Genomic DNA, 18,665 nt, shown 5'->3' with positions numbered 1-18,665 from the left:
GAGAGAGAGAGAGAGAGAGAGAGAGAGAGAGAGAGAGAGAGAGAGAGGGAGAGAACTTCAGATAAGCCCTGTTCACTGAGGACGCGGGCTCTCGCCAGCGCGCAGGGCGTAAATCTCAAGACACTTTCTGGAAAGAGCAGGATTAATGTCTGCCCTCCAAGCCCAGCGATTTTGAGACCCTAATCCAATCCTGGAGGCTCCCGTACCTGAAGCACAGATCTCACCTAGACGCCAGCAGCAACTGCATCAAAACGCTGGCGGTCTCCTAGGCAACCCGAGGGGGCGGGGCGGGCCCTGCTGACAATTCCTTCTCAGGGAGCCCTGCCACTCAGCAATAGCAGGAGCCCACGCGGAGTAGTGAAACTCGCCACTTCTTTCAATGTTGAGTCCCTGGATTGCCCTTAAATATTCCCAAAAGCTAGGCGTTCAGAGAGCCTGTGCAGATCTTGACTGTTGTGGTCAAGGGATCCAGTCTCGCTTTGTTGCTCTGATTAAAATCAACTTGTGCAGGTAGGTAGCACAAGATGAGCTTTGTCTGTTAGACTCTGAAAGACTGTGAGTCTCAGCATCTGCTTGATACCCTGCTGGGTAGAGTATTTCAGAGGCCCTCTGTGGTAGGCTCCTGTCCTGTTCCCTGTTTTCTCCCTCTTCCAATGTCCCCCCAGTTAGCCTTTCTGAATGAGGAGTGAGCATCTTACCCAGGGTCCTCCTTCTTTCTTAGCTTCTTTTGGTGTATAGATTTTAGTATGTTTATCCTATATTATAGGTCTAATATCCACTAATAAGTGAGTATATACCATGTGTGTCTTTCTGCTTCTGGGATACCTCACTCAGGATGATCTTTTCTAGATCCCACCATTTGCCTGCAAATTTCATGATTTCCTTGTTTTTAGTTGCTGAGTAGTATTCCATCGTGTAAATGTACCACAATTTCTGTATCCATTCCTCTGTTGAGGGACATCTGGATTGCTTCCAGATTCTGGTATTATGAATAAAGCTGCTATGAACGTGGTTGAGCAAATGTCCTTGTTGTATACTTGAGCATATTTTGGATATATGCCTAGGGGTTCCCTAGTAAGGGGAACAGGGACTGTCTTGGACATGAACTCAGTGCCAGGCTCTCTGATCACCTCCCCCTGAGTGGGCACAACCTTACCAGGCCAAAGAGGAAGACAATGCAGCCAGTCCTGATGAGACTTGATAGGCTAGGGTCAGATGGAAGGGGAGGAGGACCTCCCCTATCAGTGGACTAAGGGAGGGACGGGGAAGAAAAGAGGGAGGGAGGACTGGATTGGGAGGGTATAAGGGAGGGGACTACAGCTGGGATACAAAGCGAATACATTTTAATAAATAAAAAAAAAATAAGTTTCTTCTTCTTCGGGAAAACACCAAATGGACTCAGTGGAGGACCGGGAGGCCCAGGATTAGGAGGCCACAGCAGCTTCTACCCAGGATTTGGCAGCGGTGTTAGGGGCTGCAGGTCAAGGCTGAGGCCGTGGGCATTGGTGAGGCTGCAGGGCTTGTGGAGGACAAGGAACTGATTCCTGTCACCAAGCTCGGCCACCTGGTTAAGGACATGAAGATAAAGTCCTTGAAGGAGACCTAACCGTTCTCCCTGCCCATTAAGGAATCTGAGAGTATCGACTTTTTCCTGGGTGCATCCCTAAAGGATGAGGTTCTGAAAATCATGCCAGTGCAGAAGCAGACACAGGCTGGCCGGCGCACCAGGTTCAAGGCTTTTGTTGCTATTGGGGACTACAACCATCACGTTGATCTTGGTGTTAAGTGCTCCAAGGAGGTAGACACTGCCATCCGCGGAGCCATCATCTTGGCCAAGCTTTCCATCATCCCTGTTCAGAGAGGCAATTGGGACAACAAGATTGGCAAGCCCCATACTGTTCCAAGCAAGGTGACAGGCTGCTCTGGCTCTGTTTGTCTCATCCCTGCCCCCAGAGGCACTGGCATCATCTCTACTCCTGTGCCCAAGAAGCTACTGATGACGGCTGGTATTGATGACTGCTACACATCAGCCAGGGGCTGCACTGCCATCCTGGGCAACTTTGCCAAGGCCACCTTTGACGCCATCTCCTAGACCTACAGCTATCTGACCCCTGACCTCTGGAAAGAAACTGTTCACCAAGTCTCCTTATCAGGAATTCACTGATCATCTTGTGAAAGCCCACACCAGAGTCTCTGTTCAGAGGACCCAAGCTCCAGCTGTGGCTTTTACATAAGGGTTTTTATATAAGAAAAACAAAGTGAATTGAATCTGTAAAATAAAATAAATTGTAAAAAGAAAGAATCTGAAAGATGCTGAATGAGGGTACTAGAGAGATAGCTCAGTGGTCAAGTGCACTGTCTGCTCTTCCAAAGGACACAGGTTCACTTCCCAGCACCCATATGGCAGCTCATGACTGTCTGTACCACCAGCTGCAAAGGATCTGACACCTTCATATTAATACACATAAAATAAAATTAAGTAAGTTATTTTTTTTAAAAGAGGCTGAAAGAGATTGAATTTTTTCCAGTTCAAAAGAGGTTGGAGGGCTCAGAATTCAGGGCTTAAGACCTCCCTGGCCAGAATGAGAAACACACCAGACACAATCTAGAACAGTATTCTCAACCCTTTGACAAACCTCTGTGCTCAAAAGTATTTTCAATATGATTCATAACAGCAGCAAAATTACAGTTATGAAGTAGTAATGAAAACAATATTACGGTTTTGATGATGATCTAGAGACCCTCATATACTGTGGAACGCTCTGCTCCATGGTGGCAGGGTCCAGGAACAGACCTGCTGGCAAAGTCCTTCCCACACTGATGTCCTAGAGTGAGTGACCTTCCACAGCTGGTCGCAGCATCAGAAACGCAAAGGGTGATGACTAGAAAACACTATTCTCATTCCTTGACACAGGTGGAGGAAGCAGCAGATGCAAAGCCCTTTCAGTCTCATTCTTTGGTCCAGGGAGAAATAAAAGAAAGATTGGATTCATTTTAGCTGAGAGAGAGAGAGAGAGAGAGAGAGAGAGAGAGAGAGAGAGAGAATGTGACCCAGGGAAGGAATGAAAACTTTTTTTTTTAACAGAACTTTTTGTTTGTTTGTTTGTTTGTTTGTTTGTTTGTTTGGTTGGTTGGGTGGGTGGGGGGGTGGGTTTTGGTTTTGCTTGTTTGTTTGGAAGGGGGTTTCAATCTCCGCTCTTTCTTATACCAGGAAAGGCTGCCTGCTTGAGCTTCCACATCAGATTGTTGTCCTTGCCTGGGAGCTGGCCATGGTAGCATGTGGTCTAGAACAAGTAATGAGATTGCAGCAGTAAGTTAAAATCCCCCAACTAAAGAAAGTCTAGGGGCAGATGAAACCACTGGTGAATTTTACCTTCAAAGAAGAACTAGTGTCAGTCCTTCTCATCAAATTATTTCATCAAACAAAAAAAAAAGGAAAAAACTTTGTTAACCTCTTTTTATGAAGCTGGTATCATCTTGATTCCAAAACCAGAGAAATAAGCAACAAGGTAAGAAAATTTCAGACCAATCTCCCCAATGAACACAGATCCAAAAGTTTTTAAGAAAATACTTAAAAAAAAACCAAAACATTCAAGACTACATCAAAAAGATCACTCACTGAACACAATCAAGTTGACTTTATTCCAGAGATGCAAGGATGGCTGAAACTAAGTAGATCAATAAATGTTTCAAATATTGTAAATGGATTTAAAGGCTGAAGTCACATGCTCATTTCAGTTATAGAAAATGCTTTTAGCAAAATCCAACATTTCTTCGTGTTTTCTAGGTGTCTTCCTCAATTTCTTTCTTCCGTGTTTCAATGTTTTCATTATAGAGTTTTTTTCAAGTTTTTGTCTCTTTCCCATTCTAAGGTACTTAAAAAAAAAAAGCTTCTATGAATGAAATTCCTTCTGCGTTATTTCATTCTTAATGTGTTTGTCATTGCTATGTATCAGTGCTACTGATTCCAGTGTTAATTTTGTTTCTTGCCACTTGCTGAAAGTATTTATCACTTCTAAGAGTTTCTGGTGGAGTCTGATAGGTTTGTCTATGGTCCAGTGGATGGTCCTACACCCATGTCAATGGAGGCAACCGGATTCATCAGAGCTATATTTTCTAAACAAAACAAAGCAACAACGGAAAACAACAACAACAAAACCATTGGGCTGATTAGTTTTTATTGCCAACTTGACACAATTTAGAGTCCTGGGAAGAGGAAAACTCCATCGGGGGATTGCCCAAATCATAGTGACCTGTGTCTATGCGTATGAGGCGCTGATGAGTGATGTTCCCAGCCCACTGTGGGCAGTGCCACCCTGGGCAGGTGGTCCCAGGTATTATAGAAAATCAGGTTGAGCATGAGGCAGAAGGAGCAAGCCAGTAAGCCATGTTCCTCTATGGACTCCGCTTCAGTTTCTGCCTTTGGGTTCCTGTCCCGCTTGAGTTTCTATCCTGACTTCCCACAGTTATATACTTTGACCTGGAAATGTAAATGGATATAAACCTCTTCCTTCTTATGTAGCCTTTGATCAGAATGTTTTATCACAGTGACAGAATGCAGACAGGAATGGGCATGAAGGTAGGAGGGAAAATGTGTTGGGCGAGTGTCTGGGAGAAAAGGGAAGAGGGAGTGGGGGTGGGTGGAAAAGACACATACAGACATACATGCACAATCAAGACACATAGATATACATATATGAAATGGTCAAAGAATAAACTGAAGTATGTTTAAAGATAAAAACCTTCCTCACTTACTATGAAAAGGATATGCTTATTATTTATTTCTGATAGTGTTCTATTATTAGAAATACAGTCCATTTTATTTATGTTACACTTTCAATGCATAGTAACTGTTTTTCATTTCAGTTTGGAGCCCTGTCCATGCTTGGCCCCAGGGACTTGACCTGACTGGGAAACATGAGAGAATGAAAACAACGATAGCCAGCCTAGCACATGGACAGAATGCCAGCCGTGTGGTAGTCTGGGCTCTCAGAGGGAGAAACCGCAGAGCCTCAGAAGCTTGGCTCGTTTGTTACACAGAGTCGAGCAGAGAGGAGGGGTTATGAATGCAGAGGGACAAAGAAGAAGCAGTGTTTCCAGTACCAAGGAGGCAGGTTTGGCTAACCCGGGTAGGAACAGCCTCTGAAGCGGAGCAGACTTCAGGCCGTAAATACCTGGATGGAGAAGGCCATGGTGGATATTTTCTACATAAGCTGTCTCAGCCCTCTGAATGTGAGGCGATGGGCTCTGTGTCAACACATTCACTCAGGACTTCACTTCCTCAGGGCTTCTTCCATCCTCTACAACCCGGGAATGTACCCAGATTGCTGTTCTAATCATTCTTGTGTATGGTGAGCACACACAGCCATTTCTACTTGGCCTGTAATTAATTCTACAATTGCTGTGCCAGTGTGTGGTGTCCAATTTAGGAGATGCTACCAAAGGTTCTGAAAGTGGTAACAGTTCACACACACCACAGTGTGTGCCTAGTGGTCTGTAGCCTCCCCAGCATTTGATAGTCACTGGATTTTATCCTAGCCATTCTGTGGTGGCATAGAATCATGGTTTTAATTTACATTTTCCTGATGAGTTATATAGAACACAGACAGACAAACACACACACACTCACACACTTGGATCTTTCAATGACATGAGATCTGTATTAGCTCCCTGTTACTGCAACAAAATGCCCGAGATAGTGAATGTATGGAGAGAAAAAGTTTATTTGGGCTCATGTTTTTGGAGGCCCACTCATTTTGGCTTCGAATGAGGCATCATGCTATTCATGGTAGGAATGTCTAGTGAGCAAAAAATCCTCATCCAATTAGCTAAGAAACAAAGAGACCAGAGTCCTGAGATCTCATCCAGTGACTTGAGGACCTCCTAGTAGGCACCACTCCTCTACAGGTCCCATACCTCTGCATGGTGCTGTCCCAGGGACCAAGGTCTTAACAGTTCAGGATCTTAACCTGGGCCTTTGGGAGATACGCACTCAAGCCACAGAGACAACCAAAGTTGGATCTCTTCCTTTCAGAGACTAGAGTGTTGGGTACAAGCTTAAAGATATCTGTGTGCTTTGAATACCTTTGTTCTCAAGCTGACACCTGGAGTTGGGGTGTTGGCCCCTTTTGCAAATACAGATATCTGTGAATAAAGAAACACAAACTAATTTGGCCACAGGGCTAGAAAGTGGGGTGTGTGTATGTATGTGTGTGTAAGAGAGAGAGACAGAGAGACAGAGAGATTTCCATTATCTCTGCTTCTAGAAGCAAATTGTTAAAGAGCTGTTGTAGAGCTTCAGCTGGCACAAGGACCAGCAGGACCAAGTGCACATAACAACCAGGTGCAAGCACTCTGAAACTTTGAGTCCTCACGGCACTTGCCTAGGCTCATAGGGGACTCTCAGCGGTCACACTGATTCTGCCCTGGGCCACTCTGGGGCATGACAATTGGGTAGTGCTGGGCTCTGCATAAGGACAGTGTCTACACACACCCCAGCCTGACACTTGTGTCTTTTTGAATGAGCTTCACCACCTTTTGGCACTGAACCCAACATGTGACACAGACACCATCATCAAATGTCCTCCTGCTTTAGGAGGAAGGCCCCAATCAGCTCGGATTCCATCCCCCGTAGGCCATGGGGTAGAAAGTCCACTTCATACTTCTTTTAAAAAATTGTCTTAAAGATTCATGTTTATTATTAGTTTTACTTGTGTGTATATGTGTCTGGCACATTTGTACAGGTGCCTGAAGAGGCCAGAAGAGGGTCAGATCCCTTGCAGCTGGAGTTGCAGACACGTGTGTGAGCTGCCCAATATGTCGGCTGGAAAACGAGTGTGAGTCCTCTACACGTGCAAGAGAATGCACTTAACCCGAGCCATCTCCTCTATCCAGCCCCTATCTCATGCTTCTTAATAGGTGACCCCCAAGACTGCCTACCGGAAAATAGTGGAGGTCACTGAGGGGCAAAATTTGTTCCACAGGCATTGCTTTTTATATTGTTTTTCTTTTTTGTCAAGGGATTGAGACAGTCCTGGATTTAAAGCCTCAGTCTAGATGGGCGACCTGCAAGTGGCCAGGGCTGTCTATCCTGTGCATGAACAGTGCCTGTGTCATCCTGTCCCATTGTAGGGAGCGGCTGCTGGTTAAACTGAACCTCTCTTGAGAGCAGATGGCCTGGCTTTGGAGCAGAAGTTGGTGGTCCCATCAGCAATCTGAGCAGGTCAGCAGAATCTGCATGAACTCTTGGGAACCATGACCTGACTTTGATTTTCTAAGCATAATGAGTTTCGGATTGTTGATCAATGTCTGCAGCAGGAACCACTTCGTTCTGGCCCTGGCTGAGAATCGGGGACCTAGGACAGAATCAGAGTAAAGAGATCAGGGGGTGGGAGTGGGTGTTGCCTCTGCTATTCTCAAAGACCTTTGGAGCAGATGCAATGCAATAGTGTGGCAGGAGGCACTGGACTCCGGGGGAGTGACAGGTGTGAGGATGTGAGTTATCCCACAGACCTGTGGGGAACATAAGTGAGAATGTCTGAGCCTGTCAGGGGCAGGAAGAACTCAGAGACCTTTCTGTAAACAATAGGGCAATCTTAGCTGTACTTTGGAAACAGGATCTGCCGGGTAGCCTCAGGTGGTCACTGGCATCCCAAGACAATGAGATACAGAGAGCTGCGCTAGCAGAACTGGGCCTCAGCTCTCGGATAGGCGGCTAAGCTAGCCTGCAGGACAAGGTCATGCACTTGACTAATGGGAGCTGTGCCTCCTGAGCAGCCTGGCTTACTGGGATACAGAGGGAGGGGAGCAGGAAGGGAACCTGGATCCTCTTGGGGATCCCAGGAATCCATGGGTATCTATTTTCCACTCTGAACCCAGTGCAGGTCCAAACAGGAGACGTTACCCGCCGATTGGTTCAGGCACCAGTACTTCACAGTCTTCTGCAGCTTCCGATCCCTGTGACTTGTGATCAGAATGTGGCAAAAGCTGACCAGCACAGGGTTGGTGTGATAATGGTCCACAAAGAGCATACCAACCCATGCACAGAAGCCTGAAACCAGGAGAAGGCGGGTCAGGCCAGGTTGTGCCTCCCATCACTGCCCAGTTTATACTTTTTGTGATACGATCGCTATTCTTTTTAGTTTGGATTTTTGAGACACAGTCTCCCTATACAGCTTTGGCTTGCCTGGGAATCACTGTGTGGACCAGGCTGGCCTTGAACTCGCCTGCCTCTGCCTCTCCCGTACTGGAATAGTGCCAGTCATTGTTTGTCCTGGTGGTCTGAGTTCTTACAGAGTTAAGTAAAGATCTGGGGGGATTCTTGAAGAGAAATATTCTGCTCTGTACAGTCGATGGAGAACTCAAGGCTTGAAGGGGCTGAGAACAGCCACAAGACAGAGAGGGCATCAGTGCAGATCCTAAACAGCTGAGGGAAAGTGTGACCATGCTTGGGGCTAGAAGGGCTAGTTCTGCTTCCTCAGGAATGGACAGTTTTGATTTTAGAGTACATTCCACCAGATACTTTCTTCACTAAATGTTCAAGTAACCATACTAATAATTCTGAGATGTGTTCTTGTCTCCAATCTATTTGGAAAGTATGAGTCACCTGTCCCACACCTCAGCAGCCTATGGAAGGGGCAGGGTTAGATAACTCCCTTCTGACCGCACACCAGAATACACATTTTTTTGCATGTGTTCTTTCCCCAAAATTACAATTACAATAGCTGGCTGTCTAGTCAGCCCTAAGGATCCCCCATCCCCGACCCCGTCTCCAAATCCCAAGTACTGGGATTACAAGCAGATCATTCCATACATGGCTTTTAACACAGGTTCTGGAAACCAAACTCAGGTCCGCATGCTTGCACAGCAAGCCCTTTAATGACCGGTCATCTCCTCAGGCCAGGACACATGTGTGTCTATCGCTTGCCTTTATGAGCTCCACCAGAAAACAAGTTATAAGGCTAAGGCAGCTTCCACAGAGGTGTGAGGCCTGCTATTCCCCTAAGGAGGTGGCCAGCAGGACTCACCCATGTCTGCACCCTCATAGCCGCTCTGCATGATGGTTCTGTCAATGCGTGCAATCAGCCACGTGCCCAGGAGGCAGCTGATGAGCAGCCTGGAGAGGCAGGCACCCAGACCCAGCAGCACGTTGTAGAAAAACAGGAAGTAGTTGAAGTTGTGGAATGCTTTCCTGCAGAGAGAAGCAGGCAAGAGGAAGCCCCTCCTTCAGGCTAGGCGACAACTCAGCCAGCTCTAGCTTCATCCAGACCAGGGGTTAAACTCTGCAATTCTGTATCCTAAGCATATGACCTCTGCTGGATGGCAGGTGGAACAGTTCTGGAGGGATGCGTGGTCCCTGGTTGGGGTGGGGGCTAGGGAGGGATAAGGAGCCCTGAGCACATCAGAGTGAAAATGCTACTTTTTTTGTGTGACCTATGTATTCTTGGGTGAGACCTTTTAGAGGACAAGAAAAAACATGGGGCTACAGGTTTAAGGATGGCAACAAAGCTGCAGTTCACCACCATTGCCATAAGGACCCCGGCCAGAGCTGTTCCTTTTCCTACAAAATGAAAGGCCCAAAGGACCACCTGACACGGTCCTATTGCCTCAGGACCAGGCTGCATCCTGAATGTCACAGAGCCCTCTGACAGAGGACTTTCTGGTCTTGTCACTCTGTCGCTTGGCATCCCCCACCGTGTAACATCGTATGGTGGACATCTGTGTCTCCCAACACACAGAGCTCGCGTCTCGCTACTTCTATCCATGGTGCGGTAGCTGTCAGCCTGTTCCTCCTCTCCACGGGCAGAAAGTGTAGCACTGCTCTGCTCCCCTTGTCCCCTGCCTCTCCCACCCTCCCGGCCTCTGCTCACCCCTCCTCAGCTCCTTCTTTAGATTCCTCAGGAATCCATGACCCCGTACCCATGTGCCGGCCTCTCCGGTGAGCTATGAAGCTCTCAGAGGTGGTGGGTGGAGAATCTAACTCTTTGTCGTCAGTGCTAAAGGTTTCCTCAGTGAACGAATGAATGAGGGAGGACTGTATGTGCTTGGCGGTGCCGTCCATATGTTACATCTTTCATCCTTAAAACAACTCTTTAAGGAACGCAAATTAACTAACACATGGGGACGCTGAAGGTGACCTGTTTGGGGAGGCCATACAAGGTCGCACGGCTCTCCTACTACCAGGAAAGGCAGTTCTGGGTCTCATATCCCACCCCTGTGCACAGCGTTGTAGCCTCTCATGGAATTCAGAGCCCTCCAGAGCCTGCCCACCGCCAGGTGGACGGCCAAAGGAACAGCGCAAGCCCTACGTGCCCCTCCTCCCTCCCCCCTCCTCTCCCTCACCTGTTGTTGAGAGCCAGGGGTTTCTGCTTGTCAGCTGTGCCCAGTTTGGGCTGAAGGAAGAATCTGCCAGCAATCCACACCTGCAGGATCATGAGGCCCACAACAATGGAAAGGGTGAGGCTGAAACACAAGACGGGTTCACCCTGAAGCGGTCTATTCTGCTGTTCCAGGCCCTTCTCTGACACACAGTGAGAGACAGGGAGACAGAGACACACAGAGCCTGAGAACGCCCACCTAGAAGAGCAGCTGAACAAGCTCTGAGCTTTGGTCTTACCCATTACCAAGAGCATGGTGCACATGGGAGAACAAAAAAAAAAAAAAAAAACCCACAGCAGGGAGGTGGTCCCCAAGGCCACATGCTGATTCTCTAGCTCCAGGTCATAACCATGGTTCCCATGATGCCCCCTTTTTTGCCAAGAGTGGCAGTCCTAGCCAAGCACGTGCAATCCTTTCATGTTGAAAGTGAAAGCAAAGAATACGCTGAGAAGGCTGCCAGAGAGCTCGGGGACAGGACGGGTGCTGTAGGCACAGGTGGCTGCAGGCAAATGTGAAGTCAGGGGGTTCAGAGCAGCAAAGTTCCTGGAGAGTGGGACATGCTGGAATGACATGGATGGTGACTAAAGAGGGCTTGGGCTCCAGCCAGCCCCCTCCCTCAACATAGCTCTGAGCCTTCTAGCACTTGTCCTGGCTGCACCAAACTCCCAGAGCCATTATGAGGAAGAGGTGTGGCAAGTACTCAGCAATCAGCCGCTCACTGTCTCCAGAGAGCCGAGCGGGGCTCTGAGAAAGGGAGGAATTTTACATCAGGCAGCACAACACATCAGATGACTTATCCATGATTCGGACCCCTTCCTTCCTGTGCTCCAGCCTCTCACTTCATCCCCTCCAACTTATTTCCTTGCTGGAAAATGGAATTCTAAGTATCACACAGATAAGTGTGAAGGTCCCATAAAATGATGGGAGAGGAAGCTTGTTTAAAACATAAGATTCCCTCCCTGTGGGATGCTGTGATGACCCATCCCTGGGCCTTCAGAGCCGAGACCATGGACCCTTGGCTGGGTCTTCAGGATAAGTAAGGAGAGGACATTTGCTCAGCACTTACACCCCAAGGCCCAGCCCTTGCAGCATCTCCAGGCCTTGGTGGTGGACGATGGGCAGCACCAGGCCATGCATGAGCATCACACCACAGAGGCTCTGTACCACATGGACGATGAGGTAGCCTGGAGATGAAACACAAAGATCACTAGGGTTCGGCATGGCCTGCTCCATACTCCTTCCTACAGGCAGACCTGACCTACGCCCTCTTCCACCAGAGGGCGCTGTTCCTCCTGCTTACCATGATTTCCTTATCTGCCCGCTTACAGGACACTCTGATACCTGTAGTTCAAATGTCAACGCCTACAAAGCCCTGAGCTAGCATGGAGGGCCGCTTCCTCCTCTGCTAAGCAAAGACAGCCAGTGAGATGAGCAGATGACATACAGTGTTTCTCCACTACTCTCCAGACTCCTCAAAGCTGGAAGCTATGACTGCTTCTCCCGCCCTGTGTCTCTCCTCACAGCTGGGGCTCTGCATGTGCCTAGGGAACATGTACCTGGCTGCATGGGTCACGGTGTGGTACTTACCCCAAAGGATGTAGGCTATTTGCCAGCCAGAGTACCTTGCAATGGCCACCTGAGAGTCAGAGGCGCAGAATGGAGGAGTAAACGTCAGAGCAGAAGGAGAGCGTCTTTCCCCTGAAGACTTGCAACCCAAGGCCCCCATCTCGAGGGTGACCCGTCAACCAAAGCAGGTTGGTCACATGGCTGCAGGTTCATCTCTGCTCCCGCTGCCCTGTCAGGTGTGGCTCAGTGCCCCCGCACGCTCACCATGCTCGCCTCTGAGGAGGGACTGCGGAACTTCTGGGGGAGGAACTGTTTGTCTCCAGCCCACAGCCTCTTCATGTGCTTTCTGGGGAAGAGGAAAAGCAGGGGACACTCATAATCGTGGTCCTTTCTGCAGGGTCTGTGCTCAACGGAAAGGCCCATGGAGGCCTGAGGGTATCAACTGCAGCTCCTGGCAAAGTTCTCATTTCTCTTCGACGTCTTCAAGAATACTATAGTTTATAAAAACAATACATATTGATCAATTCACGGTGGAAACTGAATCTGATAAATTAGATTATATATGTCTTTTTCTCATTCTGCTTTCGGTACTTCTTGTTCTGTCACTGTGAATGCATATGACTTAATAATATTTTTAAGACTGTTAACACCAGGAAGCTGATTTTGTTGCTAGCTTAACCTTAGAGCAACATGACGAAAAAAAAAAAAAATCAAAGACAGGCAAGATGGCTCATCAGGTGAAAGCACTTGATGCAAAGCCTAATGGCCTGAGTTCAACCCCCAGGACTTACACGGTAGGAGAGAACTAATTTTCTCTCACAAGTTGTCTTCTGACCTCCACACATGCCACGGCACAAGCACCCACACAAACACATCATGCACATGTCCACACATACAATAATAATAATAATAAATGCATATTTGTTGTTTTTTTTATTTTGGGGAATATATTGTTTGTTTGTTTGTTTGTTTGTTTTTGAGACATGATTCCTATACATAGTTCTGAATGTCCTGGAATTCACTATGTAGACGAGGCTAGTCTCAAACTCACAGAGACCTGCCTGCCTCTACCTCCTGAGTGCTGGGATTAAAGGCATGCGACACCATGCCCAGCCTAATATATTTTTAAACAGAAAATAATTTAAAGGAGCAAAAGCCCCTCACAGAACCCCACCTCCTCCACTTCCTTTCCCACACCCCTGTCCAGTTCCTGACCTATGTGTGAAGGCCAGGTGTTGGCATAATGTTCTTGTGGCCTGTGTACAGTTTACGCTTGTTCATTCAAATGTGATTTCTCTACCCCACTACCTGGTTTCAATCCAGATACTGCACTGTGGTATTTATTCCAAGTATCTCCTGTCCCAAGTTTGTGTAGACATGCCACCATTTGTTCCCTGTATTGTCAATAAAAGCCAACCAGCCAATGCTGAGTAATACAGAGAATAGGGTGGGACATCCTGGTCCGGTGAGGGGAAGAGAAAGGACAGAAAGTGCAGGATGGATCCATGAGGAGAGACCCAGAAAACATCAGGAGAAATGAACAGGACCTAGAATATAACTAAAAAGCAAGTAAAATGTGAGAGATCTGAACGGGAAAAAGCTATACTAGCTTGGAGGTTTAGAAGGGTTAGGTTTAGGAGGTTTAATGCGCAGCATTGTGCTCTAAGCTAATTAAGTAAATTCTAGTCTCTCTGTGTGGTTCTTTGGCTTTATAGTTGGTTAGGGAGTAACTGCTGCTCTACTAAAAAATATAAATCAATATTAAATATTAATAACCTTTCAACAGTCAGGTTGGAAGTTTCCTGTTCCTAGGCCACACTCACATTTGTGGATTACTGTTTTTTGAACACTTTGTATTCAATCTCCAGTATTTTTCCTGGCTGGATTCTACTCTTCGTGATCACTAAACTGAATTCTTAGAATGAGAGAGAAAATGTATCTCTTGGTCCCAACTCCCAGGGATTGGGATTCTGAGTCAACTCTCCTTCTTTCCTTCCTCACCCAACCCTTAGTCTCAGCCACCAACACCCCAGGCACTCTCTCCTGGAAACCCACTGGCCATGTCATCCATGGAGTCAAATCCTCATGGCAGACCCAGTTTTCCTCCCTCCTGTTGACACTCTCAGCCTCTGCCATTCTATCCTACCCCCCTTATTCCCAACGCCTAGAAACAAGTTCTACTCCAGCTCCCAAGTCACACCTGGCAGGGACCCGCAAGCACTCCCTATCAGGCAACCCATAGCCACCACATGTTCCTAAGATCCAGAAAGGACGACAGAAGCCAAGGAAGGAAAACCCACCTAGTAAAGACAAGACAAGACACTAAGACATGGAATTACAACAATCCCCAACCCAGGTGCCTAGAAGCCAGCATAAACACACACGCAGCAGCAGCAAGGACGATATGTCTCCACTCGGTCCAGCAATCCTGCTACAAAAGACTATGAGAAACACAATATTGTTGAAAGAACTTCAAAATGGCTTTTGTGAATACAGTCAAAGACCTTAAGGAGGATTTGAATAAACCCATTAATGAAATCCATGAAAACACAAATAGTGGAATGAAATGAAGAAAAGTGCTCAAGGCATGAAAGAGAAAACAGTCAATAAAGAAAATCCAAAGCAAGGGAAAACTGGAAATGAAAAATATAGGAACCTCAGAAGCAATCCTCAGCAACAGAATTCAAAAGAAGGAAGAGAATCTCAGGTACTGAACACAAAATAGAAGAACATGGTCAAATGCCATTAGTGTTAAAGGTTAAATCTAAAAATTTCAAGTCACAAAATATCCAGGAAATCTGGGACACCATGAAAAACAAAAACAAAACAAACAAACAAAAACCTAAGAATAATAGGCATAGAGGAAGAAAAAAAAACCCAGATCAAAAAGCACAGAGAATATTTTCAATAAAAATCATAGAAGAAAAATTCTCTAACCTAAAGAAGGAAGTGCTATCAAGGTACAAGATGTATACAGAGACACAAAGAAAGCTGGAGAGAAAGAGACAGACAGATAGACAGAGACAGAGACAGAGTGACATGCAGAGAAAGAACACAAGCATGTGTCCTCTTCCTGCACTGCTGTTCTTGAGGTAGCTGCTCCTAGGCCTCCTGACCTCACCTCCACCAATGTTCCCCTGAGCTAGACTTCCCTGTGGAAGCCTGGTGTTATCAGCTCTGAAAAGCGGGGCAGATCTGACACCCAACAATGAAGCAGAACACACAAGCAATACCAAGGTCTCTGGGTCTCAGGAGGATTTGCCCCTCTGCTCAGTGCTTGAGCATGCTGTTTAATCTTGTTGAGTCTCCACTTTGCCACCTGTAAACACTGAGAGGAAAATATTCACTTCCCAAGGTTGGAGTGAAGCTGGGATGATGTTCAACCTGATAGTTACGCTTATATTATTCTCAACAAAAGTTGTGCTTGACCATACTTGGTCCTTGTGTTCACTCCCTAGTGCCACACTAAGTCTGGGTGAAGTTGTCGTGCCTATTTTTGGCTGAAGTCATACAAATGGCTCTTATGACTCTCTTACCTGTAGCAGACCAAAATGTGGAAGAGATAGCTGACACACGTGAGGGAGGCAGGAACAATGGTCACCACCCAGGCTCCTGGAATGTGAAGGGTGACATGAGAGGGCTCAGAAAACACGCCTGAAGTGGAACAGCAGAGCACAGATCCTCATTGGGGAGATCTAAGCAAACTGGTTACACTCCTTTACCTCAGTCTCTGTGGGTCAGTCTGTGCCCAGTTTAGCCACATACATCCTTGGTAGAGTTGATTTCCTGCATGACCATCTGAAACCTTTGATAGTAAAATGTTCTAACTACACTCAATTGATGTCTGGAAAACTATGCATGAGCTACATCATCAAGAGGCCCCGTCCATGGAAAATACCATAATGACTGACTTCTAATTGCAACTTTGGGGGAGGGGATGGAGTGGGGGTCCACTGGTTACAGAGCAGCTATTATCAAGAGGTTGTAGCATCCATCTTTCAGCAGGTTTTGTTATTTAGGATGTGTCTTGGTTACTTTTCTGTTACTGTAACAAAATACCCTGGCGAGGCAGTTTAAGGAAGAGAGGGTTTACTTTGGCTTATAGTTCTAAGGTACAACAGTCATGGTGGGGAAGTCATGGTGGCCTTTGGTGGCATGAGTTTGAGGCAGCTAGTCACATTTCATTGCGGCCAGGAAGCAGAGGGAGATGAAAGCTGGCACTCAGCAATCCTTCTTTTTATTCAGTCTAGGACCTGGCTTATAATATTGTCCCATCCACATTTAAGGTGAGTCTTCCTACCTCAGGTAACCTAACAAAGCAGCTCCCTTGCTGCCATGCCCATAGGTTCCTTTCCTAGGTGGTTCTAGACCTTGCTAAGTTGACAATCAGTGCAAACCATCATGGGCTCTACTTGGCTTTCAGAAAGACTCTGAGTGCTCATGAGAGAGGGGTATGGAAACAGGGAGAAGGGTTAGTCATTGGGCTTAGAGCTTCCATGGAGCTGGCTCTCATTAGTTGTGGAGGACTATATGACAAACGCTCAGCTGACTAGGAAGAGCAGAGAACTTCCTCAGCTTGTCAGTCAAGGGGCTTCTACTAACAAGCCACACGGGACATTATTCTTCAGGGTGAAGGGCTGAAAGTGCTCACCTCAACCTGTAAATCAAGAAAAAGTGGTGCCCACTCTCACCAGTTCTACTGGAACTGTAAAGAAGGCTCTGACCCAAGCAAGCAGACAAGAAAAGGAAAGTAAGAGATGGGGCATGTCCTGGACTCCCAGAACCTCGAAGTGGGAGATGGAGGCAGGAGCATCGGAAATTCAAAATCATTCATTACATTTGGTTCAAGGCTCTCCTACGCTACCTTGCCTCAAGGCAACAACAAATGTCCAGAACAGAGGCGGAAGTGGAGACTGCCACAAGTAAGATTAAGAATGGGTGTTATGGAGCTGAGGAGAGAGCTCAGCCATCGAAGACTAAGGCTCACAACCTAGAATGGGCGTCCCTGGACAGGAGGGAGGGCTCCACAGTTAAGAGCACTAATTGCTCTTGTAGAGAACCTGGAATCAGTTTCCAGGCTTCATGGTAACGCAAAACCATCCTAATTCAAGTTCTAGAAGATCTGAGACCCTCTTCTGACTCTGAGAGCACCAGCACAGAGGTGCATACACACCTCACGTAAAAAAATAAACAACTCTTTAAAAAAAAAATGGGTGTAGTAAAATGTCAGTATAATGTGCTCTTTGGGTGTAGAGCTCAAGGACTCGTCACTGAACATGTCTACACTAAAGACCCTTAAAATGTTCACAGGCCACAGTGAAGCAGTGCGGAAGGATCAGCTGTTGCCTCAGTGTTCACTCACAAGGTAGCTTTCTGTGACCACAGAGCTATAAGAAAGCAGTTCATACCAAAGATGTCCTCTTCTGGCTTTGATGGGAAGAAAATCACTTGCAACAGGCGTCTTAGGACTTGCAGTGGTTCTCAGCCTTCCTAATGCTGTGACCCTTTAATCCTCATGTTGTGGTGACCCCCAACCAGAAAATTATTTTGTTGATACTTCATAACTGTAATTTTGCTTCTGTTGTGAATTGTAATGTAAATGCAGAATGTCTGATGATGCCCAAAGGGGTCATGACCCCGCAGTTTGAGAACCACTGACTTAAGGGATTGTGGTAAGGGATTGTTCCCCAGAGGGTCAGATGTTGGAATGCTTGGTGCCCACTTGGTGGCGCTGTTTGGGAAGTTTAGGAGATGAGGCCTTGTTGGAGGAGGTATGTCATGGCAGGCTTATTTTGAAAGTTTAAAGGCTCTTGCTCATAATGCAAGATGGGAACTCAGCTTCTGCTCTAGTGGTCCTGCTGTTTGCTACCTTCCTGCTACAATGCACCATAAGCCCACACCAACCCTTATATAAGTTGCCTTGGTCATTGTGCCTCCATGGATAGACCTGCCGGTGCTTGGTCTGTTTAAATGGAGAGAGGGAACTGAGCCCAGAATGCACTTGCCTCTTATCTCCTGACTGTGGGTCTGATGTGACCCACTGCTTCAAGCTCCTGCCACTTTGATTTCCCTCTAGGACAGCATGTGCCTAGAACTGCAGACCAGAATAAACTTTCTCCCTTAAGTTGTGTTTGTAGCTTATCACCACAACAGGATAGGAAACTAAAACAACTAAAAATCAGAAATGTCTATGGGCAGCTTCAGTTCAGCCTTATCTCTCTTTCCTAGTGGACCAGAGAGGCACAACCCAACTCTAACACAGAAGAAATCCAGACACCAGGGTCAGGCAATTCGAATGGGAGTGGATGATGGGAGTGGATGGCTTTACCTTTAGCGACGCTGATCAGTTCCTTCACCTGTAGGATAACTGGGGTCAAGGGCCCCGTCTCATTCATGTGGATGAGGTAGCTCTGCAGCTTGTCTTCAAACACATCCAGCTTGTCTCTCACATGCAGAAACACACAGAATTCAATGACGATGAACTGGAGATGTAGAGCGCAGGCGTCAAGGTCCCCTGAGACAGGCTCTTTAGAGCTGTGGGCCAGCCTTTTCCAGGTAGCCACAAACTCTTAAAAACGACCACATGCAAGCTCGTTCTTCAACCATAATGACTCAAAGAATACTTGAAAGATAATCTAATCCAGTGATGGATGGTTGACCCCAGGGGCCATACCACACACACACACACACACACACACACACACACACACACACACACACAC

The 18,665-nt window shown here is 46.9% G+C and overlaps 2 protein-coding genes and 1 pseudogene across 4 annotated transcripts in view; 1 reads left to right on the top strand and 2 right to left on the bottom strand.

The window, feature by feature from the left end:
• Positions 1-237, bottom strand: part of Ccdc180 (coiled-coil domain containing 180) — a 59,677-nt gene extending 59,440 nt beyond the window's left edge. Inside the window, 1 exon segment of the mRNA XM_055605228.1 lies at positions 207-237. The gene's annotated coding sequence lies outside the window, so the exon portion shown is untranslated.
• Positions 238-379: 142 nt separating this feature from the next.
• LOC129675244 (40S ribosomal protein S2-like) lies at positions 380-2,234 on the top strand (annotated as a pseudogene).
• A 1,927-nt stretch (positions 2,235-4,161) lies between these two features.
• LOC129675234 (stimulated by retinoic acid gene 6 protein-like) overlaps positions 4,162-18,665 on the bottom strand; it is a 39,434-nt gene continuing 24,930 nt past the window's right edge. For all 3 annotated transcript variants that reach the window (XM_055605260.1, XM_055605261.1, XM_055605262.1), the window contains 9 exons: positions 18,272-18,425; positions 15,480-15,555; positions 12,208-12,289; positions 11,965-12,013; positions 11,444-11,561; positions 10,342-10,461; positions 9,027-9,190; positions 7,904-8,050; positions 4,162-7,355 (listed from right to left, as the gene is read on the bottom strand). In XM_055605260.1, coding sequence (XP_055461235.1) covers positions 7,207-7,355; positions 7,904-8,050; positions 9,027-9,190; positions 10,342-10,461; positions 11,444-11,561; positions 11,965-12,013; positions 12,208-12,289; positions 15,480-15,555; positions 18,272-18,425 — 1,059 coding nt within the window. In that variant the 3' untranslated portion in view covers positions 4,162-7,206. The remainder of the gene's footprint in view (positions 7,356-7,903; positions 8,051-9,026; positions 9,191-10,341; positions 10,462-11,443; positions 11,562-11,964; positions 12,014-12,207; positions 12,290-15,479; positions 15,556-18,271; positions 18,426-18,665) is intronic.

The sequence above is a fragment of the Psammomys obesus genome, unplaced genomic scaffold (genome assembly GCF_907164565.1).
Source record: "Psammomys obesus unplaced genomic scaffold, mPsaObe1.curated_primary_1811, whole genome shotgun sequence".
In the NCBI taxonomy this organism is placed as follows: domain Eukaryota; kingdom Metazoa; phylum Chordata; class Mammalia; order Rodentia; family Muridae; genus Psammomys; species Psammomys obesus.
This window is presented reverse-complemented; position numbering and strand designations above follow the sequence as displayed.